The sequence below is a fragment of the Suricata suricatta genome, chromosome 2 (genome assembly GCF_006229205.1).
Source record: "Suricata suricatta isolate VVHF042 chromosome 2, meerkat_22Aug2017_6uvM2_HiC, whole genome shotgun sequence".
Taxonomy (NCBI): domain Eukaryota; kingdom Metazoa; phylum Chordata; class Mammalia; order Carnivora; family Herpestidae; genus Suricata; species Suricata suricatta.
In genome coordinates, this window is record NC_043701.1 from 64,956,821 (window position 1) to 64,977,981 (window position 21,161).

Here is a 21,161-nt window from a genome sequence, read left to right on the forward strand (position 1 = left end):
ATAGAGGTGGAATTTAAGGAAAGGTATTAAGCAGGCTGTGTTGTAGCTTATGGGCAAGTAATAAATTGTATCATGTATCTTGAATGTATCATAGATAAGCTGCTATATAACGATTGCCACTTCAGATAGCTGTGAAATTAGGTGATTAACTAGTTGTTACTGAACCTTCTAATTTCTGTATAAGTCTAATTACATGAAACAGAAGTTGGGGTTTTGATTTTTTACTTTGCTTTTCTGTTTGGAGTGTCATTGCAACTACTGTATTGTAAATGATGGAAAATAATTGCATATGTTAAAAAAATAAATTGTGTTATATTAAAAAAAAGAAAATTTAACTATAAGAGATTCTCTTTTTAGCACAAGACATTGAAGCTTACATTCAACATGATGATTTAATGATTTAATTAAAAAAATTGAGATAAACATTTTTACCCTGGTTAGGTTTTGCAAGAGTCATGAACATAATAAGAATAAAAAATTACCTCATTTTAGTGTTTTACTGGAAACCGCAGCACATGCAGATTGTCTGGAGTCTCAGATGTAGTGACTTAGGATCTGGTTTTAATTACTTCTTCCAGCTTCAGTCTTTTTTCTGAGAACATTAGACATTCAGTGATCATGTTAGACTAAAATTATTTGGTGCTCTTGAAAGGCACACACATTTTGGAAAAGATGTTTAATGCAGTCATAACTGAGCATTTCTCAGGAAAACGTCTCCTTGAACATTTTATGAATTTAATTAAATAACAAACTGTCAAGTTTGGCAAAAAAATTGGTTTAATTGGAATGTTGCAATATAGATAAAATGGAAGTTCTGTCTTGTTACTTGGATAGAACCAATGGAATAAATGCAGTTATTTACTCTGTTGCTTTTATTTTTCTCTAGCTGCTTTTTATACTCCCTTTATCTAATTTATATTTCTCATTCCCCTTTTTTGTTTTTTGTTTTTTTTTTAATTTTTAAAAATGTTTTTATTTATTTTTGGAGAGAGAGAGACAGCATGAGCAGGGGAGGGTCAGAGAGAGAAGGAGTCCCAGGATCTGAAGACAGGCTCCAGGCTCTGAGCTAGCGGTCAGCACAGAGCCTGATGCGGGGCTTGAACCCACAAACCATGAGATCATGACCTGAGCTGAAGCCGGACGCTTAACCAACTGAGCCACCCAGGTGCCCCTCATTCCCCTTTTTTGGAATGAAGTATGCTATAAATGCATTTTTGTAATAGTCATACATATGAATGTATATATTTTTCTTTATGTAGGTCATTTGCAGCTAGACAAAAAATTTTTTTATTATTTCAGTGTTAGTAATTTGAAGTAGCTGATTATGAAAGGGCATTGGAGAGGAAAAAAATCAAGGTTAGTTGTGACTTACTACAAGGACGTACACGTGTATATGCAGGGAAAAGTGTGTGTGTGTATGTGCTTACATATAGATATGTATGTAAATGTATACCTATGTATAGTATATGTGTGCAAATTAAATGTGTATAAGTTTTAGCATATTTTAGATTGCATGTTTACATGTAAATATGTGGATATCTGCATGTCTGGTATATGTGTGTAAATTAAATATGTGTACACATTTTAGTGTATGTTAGCTTACACACATATGTCAACATGTCGATATATTTACATACCCAAATTGTGTATAAGATGCTGTAAGATTATATATTTCTAGGCTAAGACCTGGTAGATGGTGATCAATATTCAAAGCAAATCATAAAAGTTAGTCTGTTAAATAATTCTTTTTGTTTATATTTTAATTTTAAAAATTAAATATCCATGTAAATTAAAAGGATCTTTTCTCACAATAGTGTAGAGACTAGCTCTCTGATAGCAAAGGCAATGGGTATAATATTAGGAATGTGGGACTAGCTATCCGAAGTCCTAATTTTTTTTTAAATGTTTATTTATTTTTGTGAGAGGGAGAGAGAGAGAGAGAATGCGTGGGGGAGGGTGAGTGAGAGAGGAAAACACAGAATCTGAAGCAGGCTCCAGCCTCTGAGCTGTCAGAACAGAGCCTGATGTGGGGCTCGAATCATGAACTGTGAGATCATGACCTGAGCTGAAGTCAGACGCTCAACTGACTGAGCCACCCAGGCGCCCCCCAAAGTCCTAATTTTTATTCTGATTCTGCCTCTTACATAGCTACATAATCTTACGCACATAATTCACTTAGCTCCACAACAATTCATCGCTCCCACAGTGGCTATAATTGTGAGGCAGACAGAAACTAGCGCTGTAGAACAGGAGTCCATTTTTCTTGTAACCTTTCCGTAACACTATCCTTTAAGGGCCAAATAGTTTAACACTTTAGGCTGTGTAGGCTATACAGTTTCTAGTCACAACTGCTCAACTTTGCTACTGTGGAGTAAAAAACAGCCATAGACAACAATGAACAAATGACACTGACTCTGTTCCAATAAAACTTTATGGACAAACTTGAATTTTATATAATTTTCACATAACATGAGGTACTCTTCTTCTTTTTATTTTTTTCAACCATTTAAAAATGTAAAAGCCATTTTTGGAGTGAAGGCCATATAAAAACAGTGACAGATGAGATTTGCCCTGCAAGTAAAAATTTGGTAGTTTGCCAACGTCTGCTCTAGAGTCAGACAGAACTTTACCCTTTTAGCCTGTCAAGATGTGTGACTTTGGGCAAGTTAGTTTCCTCCTCTGGGCCTTGGATTCTTCACTTGAAAAAAATGGGTGTAATAATAAAACAGTCTCCCTGTTGTGAGGATTAAAGGATATAAAACATCTGAGTACTTAGTGTGGTTCCTGACACAGAGTGCATGATGAATACTGCCTATTACTATGATTATTATTTTTTTAATGGAGAAGAGACTAATACATACTAATAAATAAAAAATAAACATTTGTCATAATAGTTTGATAATTTGTTTACCTTAGTTAACCACAGTCAGGAAGCAGGTAATCTCGGCAGCCAAACTGCTCTAATGCTTAGGAGATAGTTTAGAATATGCTCTTGGAAGAAATAGTTTATTAATTTTTACTTCTATGAATGAATCATGTATTTTTTAGGGGCACTTAAGTATAAATGACCCAATAAATTTACATATGTAAAAGCATTTAAAAAATCTAGAACACTACATAAATATAATTGCTGTTTTCTTGAAAATAGAATAAGAGAACAATCCAGTTAAAAAGAAACTGAATTGCTGTTTTTCACTGGGATTCTGATATTAATTAAGCATATTTTTCAGCATGTATAAATTTTCTCTTGAGACTTCTTTGACCCATGTTTATTTAGAAATGTGTTGTTCAAACTCTAAATATTTCAGGATTTTCTGCTGTCTGTGTGATTTCTGGTTTATTTACTTATTTTTTAAATTTTTATTTAGTTATTTATTTTGTGTGTGTGTGATTTCTAGTTTAATTCCATCATAGCCTGAGAGCATATTTTGTATGATGTCTAATCTTTTTTTTGTTAAGGTGATATTATGCAGGAACGCTATTTGTGTGGTGGTTAGGTGTGCTAATCATTCTAGATTCACATGATTAAGTTTCAGTCTTTAAATGGGCCTGTGCTCCAGGACTGTGATCTTTACAGGTGCTTCCACCCCTCTCCCTGCCTCTGCTACACTGAGGTAAGACAATAAGGTTAGCGGGGCTGGAGGTGGGTATTTCTCTGACCCCCTGTTGGACTGGCTCTCATAAAACCTGTGTTGGTTAGGTTCTGGTGAAACAGTTTCCCTTGACGTCAGGTTTTTGTTAAAACAAAAACAGATGCTCTGGAGGTATTTTACAATGATTACTTTCTCTCTCCGCTTGTAGGAAGCATGATGGCATTTTTCTCTGACCTTTACCCTGCAAACTTGGTGGGTCTCCTGGACAAAACTCATGCAAGCATGGGGGCTCAGCTAAGGCTGGGCCCCAAAACTTTTCTTTCAAACTAATCTACTCTCAGTGTCTGGCCATTAGTCAATAACCCTTTAAATGTTCCAGCTGATACTGGCTCCAGCCACTGGCTTCTGCTCCTAGTAAGCCCTGATTCTCTGTATTCACCTGTCTCTCCAATTTTCAGAGTGTGGTTTCCTTTGTGGCCTCAATTATCTGACAGACCTAAGAAGAGTTGTTGATTTTCAGTTCACTCACCTTTTTCTTGTTTCGAGGATAGAAGCGATAAGTTCCAAACTCTCATGACAGTCTGGAAACTGGAAGTCTGGAACATTGCTTCTGGATTCACAGATGCTGGCTGAATCAGCAGCAACTAAAGGGATGATGATAAATATAAATTAGGCTTGAATCAGATCTTTAGAATCCAGGAATTAAATCAGGAACTGGAGGGCTCAGGAGCCTAGAGCAGAAAGCTATTGGTGAGCTGGGCAGGTAGGCAGCCATTGCTGGTGATCTCTGCCCTTGGCTGTCATGAACCTGCTCTCTGTGAACTCCCTGCAGCAGGCAGCCCGGTGAGCTGGCTGTGCTCAGACGGAGCCCACAGCTGCCCCGAAATTCAGGCATTTTGGTCATGTCCATTCATAAAGATTCTTAAGCTTCCTTAGAACAACACCAGAGTTTGCAATCACTGAATTGGCAAAACTGAAATGGTTAAGTTCAGTGTAGATGAATAACTCCATGCTTTCATGTAAGGCAATATTCATATGGTCTCATTCAGATTTATTAATTTTATTTTATTTATTTATTCAGAAAATCTTGCTCAGTGATTGAACTAAGAATATCTCAACTGGCCTTTCTATGCAGTGGGCACCGAGATAATCTGTCAGTTTTTTTGAAAACAAAAATCATTCTAGATTTTTTTTAATGAGAAGGCTAGTCCTAGTCAAATAGGCAAGCTTATAAACAGAAAAATCTAATACCGTGTGGTGATTGTTGGCTAACATTATTAGTACCTACTACATGCAAGGCACTGTTATAAGTATTTCCTGTGTATTAATTAAGCACCTTATGAAGTAGGTAATACTTTTAATTTTACTTTATAGATAAGGAAATCAAGGTTCAAAGAGGTTATGAATCTTGTACCAAGTCATGAAACAAGTAAACACATTAGCTAGGGTATAATGTCTAATTCCAGAGTGATAATTCTAGCTATTATACTGTAATAAAGAAATCTCCAGAAGGATTCAGTTGTGATACTTAATCCAGCATGGGAATGCCAGGAAAGCTTACCTGTGGAAGGTTGCTTTAAGAAGAAATGTGGAAGTTAGGCTGAAGGGCAGAGGGGAGAGAGGACAGCTCTCAAGATTTACAGAAAGGATAAAAGGTAAGAGGATTTTACTATAGTCCAGGGGAGAGAAAGTGGCAGATTTACAGGACAGTAACACTGAGGCTAGAGAGAAGGGAATGGATTGGAGAACATTTAAGTAGTAAAATCCATGGAACTGTTGAGTTTCAGTAGGCGTGGGAGTGAAGACATGGTTATGGATGACATCCATCCATCTGACTTGGCTGCCTGGGAGATTCGTGGTACACTCATTTTCAAGCTCTTTCCATAGCTAAGTCATGTAGCCAGTGCTATGAACTACCAAGTCCTATTCAGTACTGTGGCATTTACTGTTGCACTTTCTCTTCTTTGTGGGTGATTCTGTCTGTGCTTCCTTCAAGCTCTCTTTAACCTTCTACTCTTATGACAGAGTCCCCTTCCCACTCTCAATGCATAGGCTTGTGGTGGCTGCAGGCAGGCTAAGGGGGCTCTGTTGGAATATGCTTTATTCTACTTACAGGTAATTCAAAGGTTGTAGTGTTCTCTGTCTTCTAGTAAGGATCAAAGTATGGGTACTGTGTAGTTTTGTTTGTTCCCTGTATAGATTTTATGGTTTAGGGAGGAGGGGAAGATTCAGACTTAATTATCACTATAATTCAAACCCAAACATGGCCTTCTCTTATCTTTTAGTATGTAGTATGGGTTTGAATTACAGTGATAATTATATATATATATAGAGAGAGATGGATATCTATGTTTTAAAGCCCTGTAGCCAGAATGCAGCATGCGGTATTTACAACTACATAAGAAAAATAAGAGGCATGTGCTGGTGGTTCAGCCTTATCTATTGTCTTGTGTCTTTTTGCCTGATTTGTTGCATATATTCTTCACAAGCTGGTTTACTGACATCACCCAAATGGCGCCACTGATGAATGGTAAGAGCCTTGTTGTAGCCTAGGTTAATGTCTCATTCTCTGATGATCACAAAAATATTTGACAACTTTTGTTTATGAGGTATAAGATGCTAGAACATCACTTCCCTCATTGTTCTCATACAGTCCTTTCTTTTTTGAGGCCCTTCATCTTGACCTAAGTGCTTGGACACTTGAGATAACAAGTTCCTTTTCTCCTTTAACCTCTTTTATCCATTCTCTTGTTACAAACTTTTGATTTTGCTTTTTATTTGACCTTAACTTTAGTAACTTATTTATCTTGATTTATAAATAGAGACATAGAGAAGAGGGATCTTAAAATAAAGGACTGGGAAGGGTAGCTGCATGGGGTGAATCATGAGCTACTACACAGGTGGGAGAACAGCAGACCGAGATCCATTGCTGTTCATTTGGTTTTCAGCCTGATTTAGGACTGTTCAGCAAGTCAAGCGATTCTGTAGATGTGAGGCTGCTCCAGGCAGAGTCCAAGTGGGGACTGAGGGTTCAGGTTCTCAGTCCTGCATCCTGCATTACCTGTGCTAGAGAACGGAAACCCTTGTAACTGTGGAGCATACATGGATACTCAAGTCAGAAAGGCCTAGGAGTACCCGCCACCTTCAACAACATTTGAGTCCTCCTCCCCAAGAATGGCCCATTGATAGCCTCTTCTGGACATTTCTCTCTAAAGTGTAAGAAGAATTGGGTTCACGTCTTGACCTAACATCCATGTTGGATTCATTCTTGCCTAGGAGCAAGAAGTAGATTACTCTCCAGAGACTTTTCTGATCTCAAACTCTTACTTTGAATCATTAAACTTTCTAACTAGTTATAAAATGTTGTGTATGCAAGATTTTCATCAATCATTCTCATCAGTTGAAAGACTCCACCCTCATGGTGGTTTAGTGGTTTTAGGGGCCTTTGACATGTACTGACTTATAACGCCAAAGATGGATTAGATATGTTGGCTCCACATAGCAACAATTTTTTAAAAAAACAACATTGATTTCTATTTGGTTTCTAAGATTAAATCATTCAACAACTGTCAAAGTATGAGACTTCAATAACCCCACCTCTTCTCCAGGGATACAGTTATGTTTATGGGTTGTGAGGAAGCACAACAGAGAATCCTTTTCCAAAATGGCCTTATTCTTTGGCCTTTGATGCTGTGGAAGCTCTAAAATCTTCTGTGTGTGGGGAGATAGGACAGTCAGACATCTGGACACTATCTCTTGGCCATACTGCTCAGGAAGATTCTTTACCTCATGCAATATTCCATGTTACTATTAAGAAATAAGTGGGATCTAGAAGATCCAGAAGGTCCCAGGTTCAGAATCATTCTACAGGGTTTGGGACACTAAGGAATTCCTGTGGTGGATTAAGAAGGTATCTTGTACCTTGTAGAAAAAGCAACTCCCACAAAACCTAGAGCAAATAAGATCTTTGTTACAGAAATCTGTGCTTCATAGCTATCCATGCCAAGAATGGTCTCCTAAAATCTATAATAGAACAACATAACCAACATACCTAAGACATTTGGAACTGAGAGTCACAGAGTCCTAACAAGATACCTAGGTCTCTCTACCTAAGGCTGTGAGCAAAAGAAATATGCTCAGTGTTCTCTGTTGTTCCTCAACCTAATGTGTTCCCCATTGTGAAGGCAATTGAATAGAATTAGAAATTTGTAAGACATCAAAGGATGTGGGATTTGATAGCTTGTCATTTTTCCACAGTCTGTAAGGTTCCAATAAATACTGGAGTCATGGGTACCATGTTTCTTTGGCTGGTAAATAGGTGAAACTTAGAATACCCAATACCAATCCTGGCTTCTTGCCCACTCCCACTGGGGAGAACTACTTTTGGACAACTGAAGCAGATAGACTTGCTAAATGAAAGCACACATGTGTTATTTTCATGTTGCGCGTCCACAAAGAAGAACTATAAGGAAGGAAGATGTCAAAAGGAAGATAATCCTTTAAAGGCCTCTCCCAACATTTAAGCTGTCCCTGGAACATGAGTTTATCCTGTGTAAGACGAAACTTGCCAAAACTTAAATAAAAATGATCAGATTGTCTAAAGGTTTAAAAAAAAAAGGAATGAAAAATAAACATTAAAATCTCACTTTCCCATAAGATTATGAGTTCATGCTTCTTTTGCTTCTTAAATATAAGTGACCAATCTGTTTTTGCTCTTTCTCTCATGTAGCGTGCCTGGGCTTTGTTTGCTATGCCTTGCCTGACATGAACTGAGTACCTGTGGCATATCCTCAGAGGAACTATGATTTTTCTACATTATGTCTAATTGCCCTATTAGCTTCCAGTTAAATTTAGCACATGATACTTCCTCATTTGAAAGCCTTCAACGTATGGAAGATGGTGAGGATGTGTTCTCAGGGGTCTTAAACTGCAGACGAGATTGTTCTAAGACCCCTCTGGTTCCACTGCTGAGAGGCAAAAGCCAGCATTTGTAAAGGGTGCTATGCCGGTCAAGTGCTCTTGGAGTACACATCTTCCAATAAGCCTGTGAGAGTGGTTTTCATTTGCTTATAGATAAGAAAACTTGAGGTTAAGTAACTTTTTGAAGGTCACAGACTCAGTTTCAAGCCCTTTAAATTTTCTGCTGAGCCAGTAATCTCCCTTGATTACATCACCTCTTAGTCCATCAAACCCTCAAATGGGAGATCCAAGCAGCACGGATGGCTCATGGAGTCATTATTTCCTAGAGATCTTTAAATGGAAGAGGTCACAGGAGGACAATATGACTTTGTCCTTGGAGTAAAGTTCTGAGTTGCCATTTTCTTGGGAAAGAATGAGAAAGAGAACAAGTGGAGTGGCTGGCTGTGTAAACAAACCTATCAGCTCTTGCAGGCTGATTATTATGGCTTATGTGATTTGCATGCCCTTCTTATCCCATAGAAACCCCGAAGAAGTGCCAGGTAACTGGGCCACTGGTCACCCATTTTATTTTACTTATCTTAAAAAAATGGAAAAAGTGTAGGTTATCCTACAGGCCACTGGAGAAATGCCTGATTGACCTTTGACTAGTCCAATCCTTGCTTGTTTTTATTTTGGAGATAAAGTCTAAAACCTGAAACTGTTCTAGAAATTTCTCCCCACAAATTCTAATTCAAAGGTATTTTTTTGTTGTTCTTTTTCAGGTCTTCTTTCTAATGTACATTCTCTTTGAGTGCTTGCCCATTCTGTTCTTTAATTTCTCTACATTTGACTTTTCTATGACTACTATTTACTGACTGCTTATTGGGTGCCGGCTCCTGTTCAGTTGCTGTACTCATATTAACTCACTTAAGCCTCCCTACAACTCCATGAGGTAGGTGTCATATTAAGGTACCATGTTATTCTCCTGTTGCCGAGCACTGAAGAATTGAGAGGTTGGATAATTTATCCAAAGACAGACACTTCTAAGCAGTAGGATATGAACTCAGGCTGGTGGAACCCAGACTCTGTGCTCTTAACCACCTTTGCAACTGCAATTATTAAACAGGGTGTGAGGAAGGACTGGACTTAGCTAAGAGCAATCTATGGGAGCTCATTTTCCATACTCCTGTGCTAAGCGGCATTTTCCATCCCCTTTGGACACTCCCTCATCTTGAACTTCTTTTGCATTCTAGGTGTTGGGGCCATAAGAGTAAATTAGACATGGGTTCTGTTCTCAAGAAGCTGCAGTCAATGCAGAAGATAAAACAATTATGTAAACAGCTGTAAGACAGAAGGTGAGAAAAACAAGAAAGTTAAAAGCTATAGGAATTTGGAAGAGACATTTCTTCCAGTGGAAGGAACTGGGGCAGAGTTTGCAGAGTTAGCCACATTTGAGCTGGCTTGAAGCTAAAGCTTATTTTCCAAATCACCACATAATTAGGTAACAAATTGCATCATGAAAGTAACTTTGGAAATGCCTGTTTTGGGTTTTGGCCTTTGCCCTTTAAGAATCCCCTCCATATTTACTAAGTATACTAAAAAGTATGCTTAGTCTTTGCTAAGCCTTGCTCAGCCCGGTTTCTCTGGGAGGGAGTGTGGGAGCGCAGGAGAGGCATCTCACTAGCAGGTGAGGTGTCGGGATCTGTAGAATTTAGTTTCGGTGGCAACGCCCAGATTTCCCAGCTCAGTGTGCCCTGGCCACGTCTATACCCACCTGCTCTAATGCCTAGTGAGAGCAAGACTATGTTTGATGGGATACAGGAGGCCCAACAAACTGAAGTTTTGATTTTAGTTTATAACTTAAAATTGTAGATGTTGTACTTTAGCCTTTGAAGCAGCCAAAGATAATCTTCATTACAGAAAATGGTTCTTGACATTACAAGATTTCTCCAAGATTGTCAATTGGGAAAAAAAAAATACCCACAACTTTGGTGGTAGAGTTAATAATAACCTAACGAAGCAAATAGTTCAAAGATGGGTATGCAGCACAAGGGGAGCTTTTTAGAGACCGAGAGCTGCCATCTGTTGAGGTGGCTTAAATCAGGATTTTCAGAAAAGCACATTATTGTGACGATCAATAAATGTTAGTGGAACTCAGTTTCCTCTACACACCCAGCTTAGGAATGTAGTCAGTAAGCCTTCCCACACTATGACTCAGCTCTGAAGATAGACAGAAGAAATGATTTAGCCCACTAAGATATTTGGAAGTTTTCTTTAAGATTGATAACCTAGAGCAAAACTGGTTGATATGTGGAATGGGAGGCAAACTTGGTAATTTGTGTATTTTCTCCCCATTTTCACTATAAAAGATGTCATCTTAGAAGCTTAATCTGACATTTTCTAAGAAAAGAAAATCAACAGCATTGATATACATATGAATCTGTATCGCTGGAGCCAGAAAAGCATAAAATAATCTTATTAGTAGAAATGGAATTGCATGAGTGATTATGCTGAAACATGCTCGCAGACTTAAGTTACTTATGACTTACATGCCTCTTAAGGAAAATGTGAATTACAAAGAGAGGAGAGGATCTGACTGATTTCTCGAGTTTGCACGAACTTATGCTAAGCATAAAGCTTGAGACTAGTCTTTATGCCTCAGATTTTCCATAGATGAAAATGCTACCATGAATGTATAAGAGACCTTCTAATATGTTTTTATAAGTTATTCTTTAATTTTAGAACCTCTGAGAAAGTTCAACTTCAAAGACTATTAGAGGTGGGTTTTTTTGTTGTTGTTTGTTTGTTTTTTTTAAGGCTTAGAGCAAAACTGATTCAAGCACTCCGAGACACTGACAGATGTTACTGAAAGGGGTTTCAGACACTAAGTGCCTTGAATCTCCCTTTAATGTTTGTCTCATCTTTTGATAAATTATTCTTAGTTTAAATATCCTTCCTGCCTTAAATTTTCTATGGTTCCTGAACTCTGTTCATTTTCTAAGTAGAAAACAATATTATCCTACTCCTTGTGACAAAAGAATTCCTGTATCATTAAAACAGAATTCTTCATATCCTTGAAGATGCTTATAAAGGATGATAAACCAACTAGTATTTATTGAGAACCTACTGCATCTTAAATATGACGCTTGTGAAGGGGGTATAAAAAGCTGGCAGAATTCCACATATTACCTCTGGGGGACTTACTGCATTCCCATTGAAAAGGTTGTTGAACCTCCAAGCTGAGATTCAAGACCAATCATTCCAATCCTTCAAAGTCAGATTCCTCTCGCACTACCACTAGGCGTGCTCTCTATGCTTGATTATCTCCAATGACAGGGACCTCACTATCTTGTGACAAGTGGCCCCTTCTAATTTTTGATATCACTTAGTTGCTAGAGAAAAACAGATCTTCATGTAATACAGGAGTAAATCAAGTACTGTAACTGCTGATTCAATTGAAGAAGACAAGTTCTGCATGAGGTCAGAGGAAAGAGGAATCACTGCTGGCTGTTCTGGTCAGGAAAAGATCATGATTGAGCATTAAATCACCAATATCTTTAAGTACTATTTTTTTTTACCTCCTCTGCTAAACTGCCTCTTATGGAAATTTTGCCTCTTTTATTAACTTGCTAAAAAATATAGTGGGCTGACTAGTTCTTTGCAGTCTTCTTTAGGGCTAAAATGATGGGAAATTGGCATAGTCAACTGGGAGGAAAGCCCACTGGTGGTCTTACCACTGGAGTCATCCTGATGGCATCAAAGGACCCAACATCCCATGTCCCTCCCTCAATTCTGAAAGGAAAATGACATGTAGTCCAATGGACATCGATTTTTACATATAAATAAGCAATGCCTTACTAACTAGCAAGCCACTAGTTACTAAAATCTAATATTAATGGTAAACTATCATTTTCTGAGGTCTCTAATTTAGTACTTTAATAATTTGAAAACAGATTGACCAATAGACTTTAGCAGACCAGAGGCAGTTTTGAATCCTAAGCTAGCAACAGAGAAAGCTGCAGGAGAAAATTGATTTACACCATGATCTTCAACCTTGGTGGCACTGTTTCCCTTTGGCTGAAGTCAGTCGCTTAACCAGCTGAGCCACCCAGGCGCCCCCACTGTTTCCCTTTGGAACTGGGTCAAGAGGATCGCTAAAATAAGTGAGACTGGGTTAAGAGTTCTTGAGAAGTAGATAGATCCTAGATCTCCTCTGCTACCTTACACCTCTGGGCAACTGCCCTTTTCTACCTTCACCAAAAGACTGGATACTTATTTTCTAAATTTCCCACATTTCTCAACCCTGGCATTATTGGTATTTTGGATGAGATAATTCTTTTGTAGTGGGGGTTATTCTGTACACGACACTGTAGAATGTTTAACAGCTTTCTTCCTGTTCTCTACCCATTCTAAGCCAGTAGCACCTGGTCCCTCACACCCCCTTATGTGACAATAAAAATGTCTCCAGATATTGCCAAATGTCCTCTGGGGGGCAAAATTGCTCTACTATTTGTTCTACAGATAGTAAAACAGTGGGTTGCTGGGCTGGGACATAGCAGGCAAATTCAGATTTGACTACAACAGTGAAAACAGGAATTCAGTGACTGAATGCCAAATGCAGAGACACTCAAGAACTCTTCCAACACAGCATCCAGAATGTGGCTCCCAGACCTTTCCCTCCAGGCAGGAGACTGAAAGCCTGTTTTCTGGAGATTCTGACTAGCACAAGATGAAAGACTGAAAAATATTGACATTTGGAGGTTTACCAACTAATAATCCATCTAACCATTGAAGCTTTAGGTAGAGAAGGCACACATCATGCCCTCAACTCTTCCAATCATTGTGTAGCCCTTTTGCTATAAATAAATGGCAGAGAGCCAAGAATTAACAGACATAATAGAAGAGCCTCAAAGTGGAAGATAAAGACCCAAAGAAATTAGCAGGAAAAACTTAGGGGAAGCAAAATATGTAGAGGAAAGAAAACTAAAAAGTCTTTTAAAAAATCTTCAGAAATTATATTACCATTAACAACTTATTGTCTTCTGTTGTGCACACTGATGGGCTTCTTTTTAGTACAGCATCACCCGAAATCAGGATGTCCTGCATTCTAGCTCATCTAAAAAGTCAGCTTCTGTGTGGGTAATCGATTAACAGAAGGATGCTAGAAACTCCTAATTCCTCTGTAGTTAACTGGGCTGTAGTGAGGAGGAGGCGGCAGTGGGGGGAAAAGATGTGGTAAATCATGACAAATTTAATCAGAAAGTTCACAACAAAATTCTTGTTCAATAATGTCATTGCTTAGAACTAGAGAAACCAAATACCTTGTTGGTCAGCATCATCTGGTTCTAGAAGTGGGTCAAGGAACTGAGCATACTTAGCCTCACTGACCATGACCCTCTGCAGGGTCTTGTTTTCATTGCACACAGACACGTGGACACATGGGCAACACATGGGGAACACATGCCCGGGCTATAGAGCAGATGCAGATGGGGGCTGGGCTTTTTAGTGGCTCTATTAATTAGGAGGGAAAGTAGAATAAAAGAAATAAAGACCTTGGTGAGAATAGGAATTGGGCAGAGGATGTTTTGTTTGTTAGATTTTTGTGGATTGTTTCTTTTTTGTTTTTGTTTTTGTTTGTTTTTGTTTTTGTTTTGTTTTTGCTTTTTGGCTTTTTGGTAAGGAGAAGCTGAGGGAGTTCCCTCTATAAATTGTGCAGTGGATACTGTTCTTGCAGCCTAGAAACTAAAGAGGGTGTTACACAAATAAGATATTGTAAAGTAAATCAGCCTATATCAAAGATCTAGGGTGACAAAACAGAAGGGGAGTAAATTATTTGAGAACCTCAATGTAAGAGAGAAGTAGGGTTTAGCTTTACTATTTCTGTGGGTCAAATAAGTATCCTGATTCAGAAAATGTGGTGACCATAATTTGGGTCAATTAGAATTCTCCTCATCAAGAAATCATAAGGCAATGGTCCAGTCTAATATATTCTACCACACTGTTTTTTTAAATTAAATTAATTTTTAAATTCTGGTATGGTTGACATACAGTGTTATTTATCCATCTACATTGCTTTTGATGAGCTATCAAACACATTCATGTCTGGCTCATCATCCAGGCTAGTCTTCTCAGAAGTCCATGGGTCAATCATGCATGATCACCTTATCCATCTCCTGAAAGGTCAGCTCTTCCTTGCAACCAGCTAACCTCCAAGGTCAATAAGTAGTACTGTGACCCCCTTCTCAGCACTAAAATGGGAATAACGGAATCTCTGCTCCATACGACTGAGATCAGGACTGGGAGCTGAGAATTTAGCCAGTCACCTCCACCTCTAGTTCCCAGCCCCAAAAGTCCCAACAACATCTGCTCAGTCATTAAACATCTTGAGCTTCTGATCTACAGGAAATGTCAGGCTCCTTTTCACTCCTTCAAAACCAATAAAACATAGCACTCTGAGCTCTACTCATCCTGGACTTTTCTATCACCTCATCGTCTTGCCTACAATTCTGATAGCTTTTTTTTTTTTCCAATGACATCAGACCCTCAGAGACCAAGATAGTATGGCAGGAATGTATGGAGGCATTTTTGTGAGAATCAGCCTAGGTCATGCTTAGACAATGACAACATCTATTTTCTCAAACTCGGAAAGTGTACATTTCAAACTGAAGAGGTTTCTACATAATTTCCTCAACTTTATATTAAGAACAAGAACCAAGCCTCACAGCATGTTTTTTAGAATGTTCAAACATTTAAAATGAAAAATTAAATCCATCTGGAAATAAATTCCTTTGAGGAAAGTAATCTCACTGATTTTACAGCAAGCCTCAGTATAGTCATGAATTCAAAGCTAGACCCTGAGTAAGTAAAATAATCTAAGAAGTAGAGTCAAATTATCTTTGTAGCATATCTGGGCCAAACTTCAAGATATTAGAACCCTCAGCAGAATTTCTGAGAGTAAGATTCATGTAGTGTCTGTGGCTTCTGCTCTTTCTTCTCCTGTCTACTAATTTCTGCCTCACCTACTTGTCCCCTTCCAGAACCATTTTACCCTACACACAAACTATCAGAGATGTCCAGATCCCTTCTCATAAAAATGTGACCTTCTCTATGGGTTAACTTCAGGGAATATATATATTTTATAGTTTTGTAACATGTTATGTTATTAAACTCATTTTTCTAAATTGATTATGCCTTAGAGTGAATTTCAAGTTTAAAGCCAAATCTCATTACTGTGGCATTTCATAGGTTGTTCATATTGGTGTGACAGGTATTACTAAGGAAGTTTTAATGAAGTTACCCATCCAAAATAGAGAACTCTAAAATGAAAATAACAGCAAGATCACAAAGTCTATTGCTGCCACCTGAAACATAATTTTACTGTTCTGGAAATAAGTTAAATAAATCACTAACATGTGTTATAGGCCCATCATGTGACAATGCTGGGAAGAATTCTGATTCTGTTCCTTATGGACTGAATTTTTGTCTTCCCCACTCCCCGCATTCATATGTGTGATAGTATTAGGAGGTAAGGCTTTGGAGAGCTAATTAGGCTTAGACTGAGGTCATGAGTGTGGAGCCACCGTGATGCAATTACTGTGCTTATAAGAATGGGAAGAAACTAGAGCTGTCTCTCTGTCCTGTGAAGATATAGCAAGAAAGTAACCATCTGCAAACCAGTAAGAGGGTCCCCACCAGACACTCAATCTGTGGGCTATCTCGTCTTAGACTTCTCAGACCCTGTAACTGTGAGAAACAAATGTCTGTTGTTTAAATTGCCCAGGCTATGGTATTTTGTTACTAGTACCGACTAATACACTGTTCTTCCCTAGTTCATCAGAATAATCAGTACTTAACTTTGGCTGTGTGTTCAGATTACTGACTTAGCAATGGAGATGTTATCAGCAAAATGCCATTACTTGCACTTTGTGTCCTGCTTACTGACCAAATGCTTGAGGACCTGCAGATAGGCAGCAAACAACTCCGGATCCTTAAGATGCAATACTGCAGGCTTATTTCCATGTAAGTATGAACCTGAACATGAAAAGTTTTGAGAACTACTTTCTGAGAAAACAGAATACCTGACTATGGCATTCATAATACATGATGGCTCTCAGAGTTACAAAGTTTCATTTTACTTTTTGCATAATTGAAGCCAACATTTTGAATTGAACCAAGGGAAGCCTCTTCTAAAACTGTCTTTGTAGTTTCATATCCATTTCCCACTGGCCCTTCTAGTTCAAGGCCTTCCCCTTCCTTGACCATGCAGGTATTCAAAGGTTTAACTCTGCTCCTTATAAAACTGTCATCACTCTTTCTCTACTTATCTCTCAAAATATTTCCATTCAATCTCCCCTAGGGGTTAAAAATAATTAGATTAAACCAGTTCTACAATTAAGTATAAATTGCTAACAGTTACCTTAAGCCCCATCTCTCTCAACTGTCAAGCAAATAGCTTGATATCATTTAGGGATTTCCTGTGAGAGCCAGCTCAGAGTAAAGCAATGTGGCCTGACTGCTACAGGCCAAGTGCTGGTTCCCTCAATCTGCAAAATGTTCCCACCGAAATGACAGTTGGGAAAATGAGCAATCTACACAGGTAGAAGTTCTCAGGTGTCTATCCCAAGAGTTTTTAAATATAAAGCAGTTATTTGCTTCATTGTGTAGATGTTTTCCTATTGATTGAGAGTAAAAATGTACAGGTAGTTTTAACTGGCCTGATGAAGCTATCTGCAAAGTATCCAAAATTAGAATTTTTGACCAGTCTTTGGAGGTCTGCTTCTTTTCTGCAGGCTAGAAAAGTGAATACTAAGAATTAATGTTATCAATTTTCTAAACATATATTTCACAGAGGAACCCTTCTTAATTAAGTAGCCTTGGCATGAGCTGAAGCATGATATCTGGTCACTTGAAGCCCAAAGAAGAAAATGGTTCCTGATCCAAGGCTGTATATGTTAAATTGAAATGACAAAAAAAAGTACACAAAAATTATTACTTGTAAAGTAGGCATTCCCACTGGGCCCAGTAGGTCCATGGCAGGAAGGACCTCTAACTGAAGCTGTCAGAAATAAAGAAGCAGGTCTTTGAAAATTTTTGAAGAGGAGTGAAGACCCAACCCTCCCTAATAGGTCTGGAGATGACTGAAATGGGTATGATTAGCTTCATTGAAAGAGGATAGCATGAAATAAGGTCCTAGAAGTCTCTGCCAGCCTTGTCATATCATTAAACAGTGAGCTTTGGGGAAGATGGCAATGAATGAATAACATGTTACACAAAGGAATTTGGCTTCTAATCTTTTGATTGTATTTTGATAATCACTATTTTTGGGAGATAATATCACTGAATTTCTAATAAGTTGGATTTTAAGTAAGAATGAATGGAGGCTTTCTGGCACAGGTCTCTCTGAATCTAATTATGATATGGATGTTAAAGTGTGATAAATAATGGTGTTTGGTTGAGGAGATCCAAGATATATAGTAATATCCTAATCTTGCCTTTGATTGCTCACTCTCCTCTTACAAGGTGACTAGGTAAGAAAAAAAATATGAAGAAAACAAAACAAGGCAAAGCAAGATTTTACTAGTAGCTAGGCTTGACCACTAAAACTCAATGTGAAACTCTAGTTAACTAGTTGGATCTAAGAAAAATTCCTTTACCTAATCTAGGACAGCAAAGGCATCTTTTGCTTTCTACCACCAAGACTGGCTGTCCCTGCCATCAAGAAGCAGAGGTGGTCCTAATGCTTAGAAGGGAACTGACTTCTCTGTCCATCTCATTGTCTAAAAAGGCTAAACTACTTCAGTCTCCCTCATAGCCCCACACCTGCTGAGCTCCAGCAGAAAAGAGGCATAGAATCCTCTGATTCTATCTTTGTATGGCAATAAAGAAAGGCAGTTCCCACAGCAGAGTGGCTTAAAGAGTTCCAGCATTTGGATTAGTAAGGCCTCAGGAGTACTTGTCTTGACTCCCAATTTATAGGACAGGGTACTATTTTTTAGCCAAGAAGCTCCCAAGACCCCTAGTCCTGAAAACTTTGATTAGAAAAGTGGTAAGGCCTGCCATGTGAAGCTGGCTAGAGTCAGCTCTAAGGCCTGTGAAGCAGCTTCCTTCTCCACTCAAATCCTTGGGTGGAATTGGAAATGCTACACAAAAATATGTGGCCCCTTCAAGACTCAAGTTCATGATGATGTTTAATCCTTTGTTTATCTAGTTTCACTCTAAAAAATCATAGTTGTTTGCTCTTACCAGGGCTTATGTGGCTCCCTCAACTGCAGTGGCTATTTGGTCTGGGTGAAATGGAACACTTGGTAGTTGAGATAGAGGAAATTTTTCATACTTGGAAAGAAGACCAATGACTTTGAATCACAAAGTGTTGAACTTCCACATATTTGATTTCATTTGAACATGGAAACATTGTATGATATGGCTCTTAAAATCCAATTACTGCCATCAGAAGAAAAGTTTCTATGTACAAGTCCCCCCGTCCCATGGAATCTAAAAATATTGCACCAGCTTTGCAAATCAAAGATGTCTGTCCAGCTGAACTGGAGGAGTAGCAAACTTTTGGTCAATCAGAAAATTGGCTATAGCTCTTTTGCAAGAGAGCTTCCAGCATGAGATATACTGTCATTCCACCAACCCCACAGCTTGAAGGGATCCTAAGAAGTGGTTCCAGAAGTATCATGTTGAGACACAATTTAGGATCCTTTAACTCAAGAAGAAATAAGGAGCAACTATGATCATAAACATGGAAAGAATATCTAGTTGTTTAGATTTGAAACAACTGTGTACAACCAACATTTCAGCATATGGCCCTCCATGGGAAAACAAGAATGGTGATGGAAAGGAAGAAAAGCATAGTGAGAGAGAAGGAAAAAGACCCCAACAATGGTCTCCACAAGCCAATAGGGTTTGAACCACAAAGAGGTAAAAGAAACATGAAGTTTATAATTAGCAAAGAATAAAGAGACCTTTCTGACATTTTTTGTTCTGGAGTCCAGAACTTTCAACCCTTAAGAGTTGAATAGAGTCTTGGTGGCCTGGAGAGCCCAAACAGCAATACAGAGATTTCCTGAAGGCCTTCTGTAGCAGGTGCTGGCAGCATGAATTACTATGCAGGCACCCTGAGAGAGCTCTCTTGCTAGCTCCAGCTCATGGAAAAATCTTTGAGGAAAGACTGTTGTGATCTGGAGCTACTGAATGATAGTATTAGTATGAATAAATATATTACTTAACAATTATTATTTGCCATGTATTGTGTTAATCCTATTTTATGTTCCCTCTCTCATCTAATCCTCATAAACACCCCATTACCATCAAAATGAATAAGGAAACAAGTTTCAGCAGCGTAAATAAGACCCAAAGTATGGCAGAACCATACTTTGTACCTACGTCTTAAGCATTACTATCTTGCTCTTTTGTCTTTAGATTAGTGATTTTCAACCTTTTTTTTTTTTTAAGTTCTGACATTCAAGGGACTTGATCACTAAGGGGAGACATGTGTCCTATTGTACCCAATTTACTTGCTGATGCATAAATTTAAAAAATTTTTTTTAATGTTTTATCTATTTTTGATACAGAGAGAGACAGAGCCTGAGAGGGGAAGGGGCAGAGAGAGAAGGAGACACAGAACCAGAAGCAGGCGCCAGGCTCCGAGCTAACTGCCAGCACAGAGCGCGACGCGGGGCTCGAACCCATGAATGTGAGATCTGACCTGAGCCGAAGCCGGAGGCCCAACCGACTGAGCCACCCAGGCGCCCCGCTGATGCATAAATTAGAGAGGCTGCTGATTACCAGCATTTTTTTGTGTTGGCTCCAACACTCCTCTCCTTTTTTTGCCTACTCAAAAAATTAGAAGGAAATGTGCCCAAGGGCAAGTAATATTTTTCTAAGAATAACCCTGAATCCTCTTTAATATATAAAAACCAAAAATCACCTACAAACCAGTACCTTATTATTATTAAACATCTAATATTTCACAACTGTTCGTAGCCTATCATTTTGAAAATGATGTCCTAAATTAAAAAAAATTTTTTTGGTAATGTTTAATTTTGAGAGAGAGAGAGGCAGTGGCAGGATGTAAGCTGGGGAGGGACAGAGAGAGGACATATATAATCCAAAGCAGGCTCCAGGCTCTAAAGCTGTCAGCACAGAGCCAGATGCAGGACTCAAACCACAAACAGCAAGATCAGGACCTGAGCCAAAGCAGGACACTTAACAGACTGAGCCATCCAGGAGCCCCTGAAAATCATGTTCTATATTGATCCAGGGAAACCTACTTCACCACGTTAAATGAGGAATGATGACTACCATTGCAGCACACTGGGTTCAGTTCCCAAATCATCTCTTACAAGGTCAAAGGACCTTGGACTCATTTAAGTTTAGCCAGAGTGGAAGGTAGTCAAAGGATTCCATATGTACTCTTAAGAAATTTAGAGTACACAGTAATTGCTAACCATACATTTTCCTTTCAATATTTCCTAGCTTCCACATATTGACCATACCAGATACCAAACTATTTTGAGAGAGAGAGAGATAGTTCTTTTTGGCAGGAACATTCAGTTTCTAGATTTTCAAGTTCCCCAATACTTTTCAAAAATGTGTATGTGCAAACATACAGTAACACAGGATGTGTGAAAAAGAACACAGAGATATTTCCTGTCAATCAGCATG

The 21,161-nt window shown here is 38.5% G+C and overlaps 1 protein-coding gene across 1 annotated transcript in view; it reads left to right on the forward strand.

Annotated features, from left to right (window-relative positions):
- The window catches only part of FBXL13 (F-box and leucine rich repeat protein 13), a 181,052-nt gene that overhangs the window by 149,840 nt on the left and 10,051 nt on the right, over window positions 1-21,161 (forward strand). The window contains 2 exon segments of the mRNA XM_029918797.1: window positions 16,364-16,412; window positions 16,415-16,515. Coding sequence (XP_029774657.1) covers window positions 16,364-16,412; window positions 16,415-16,515 — 150 coding nt within the window.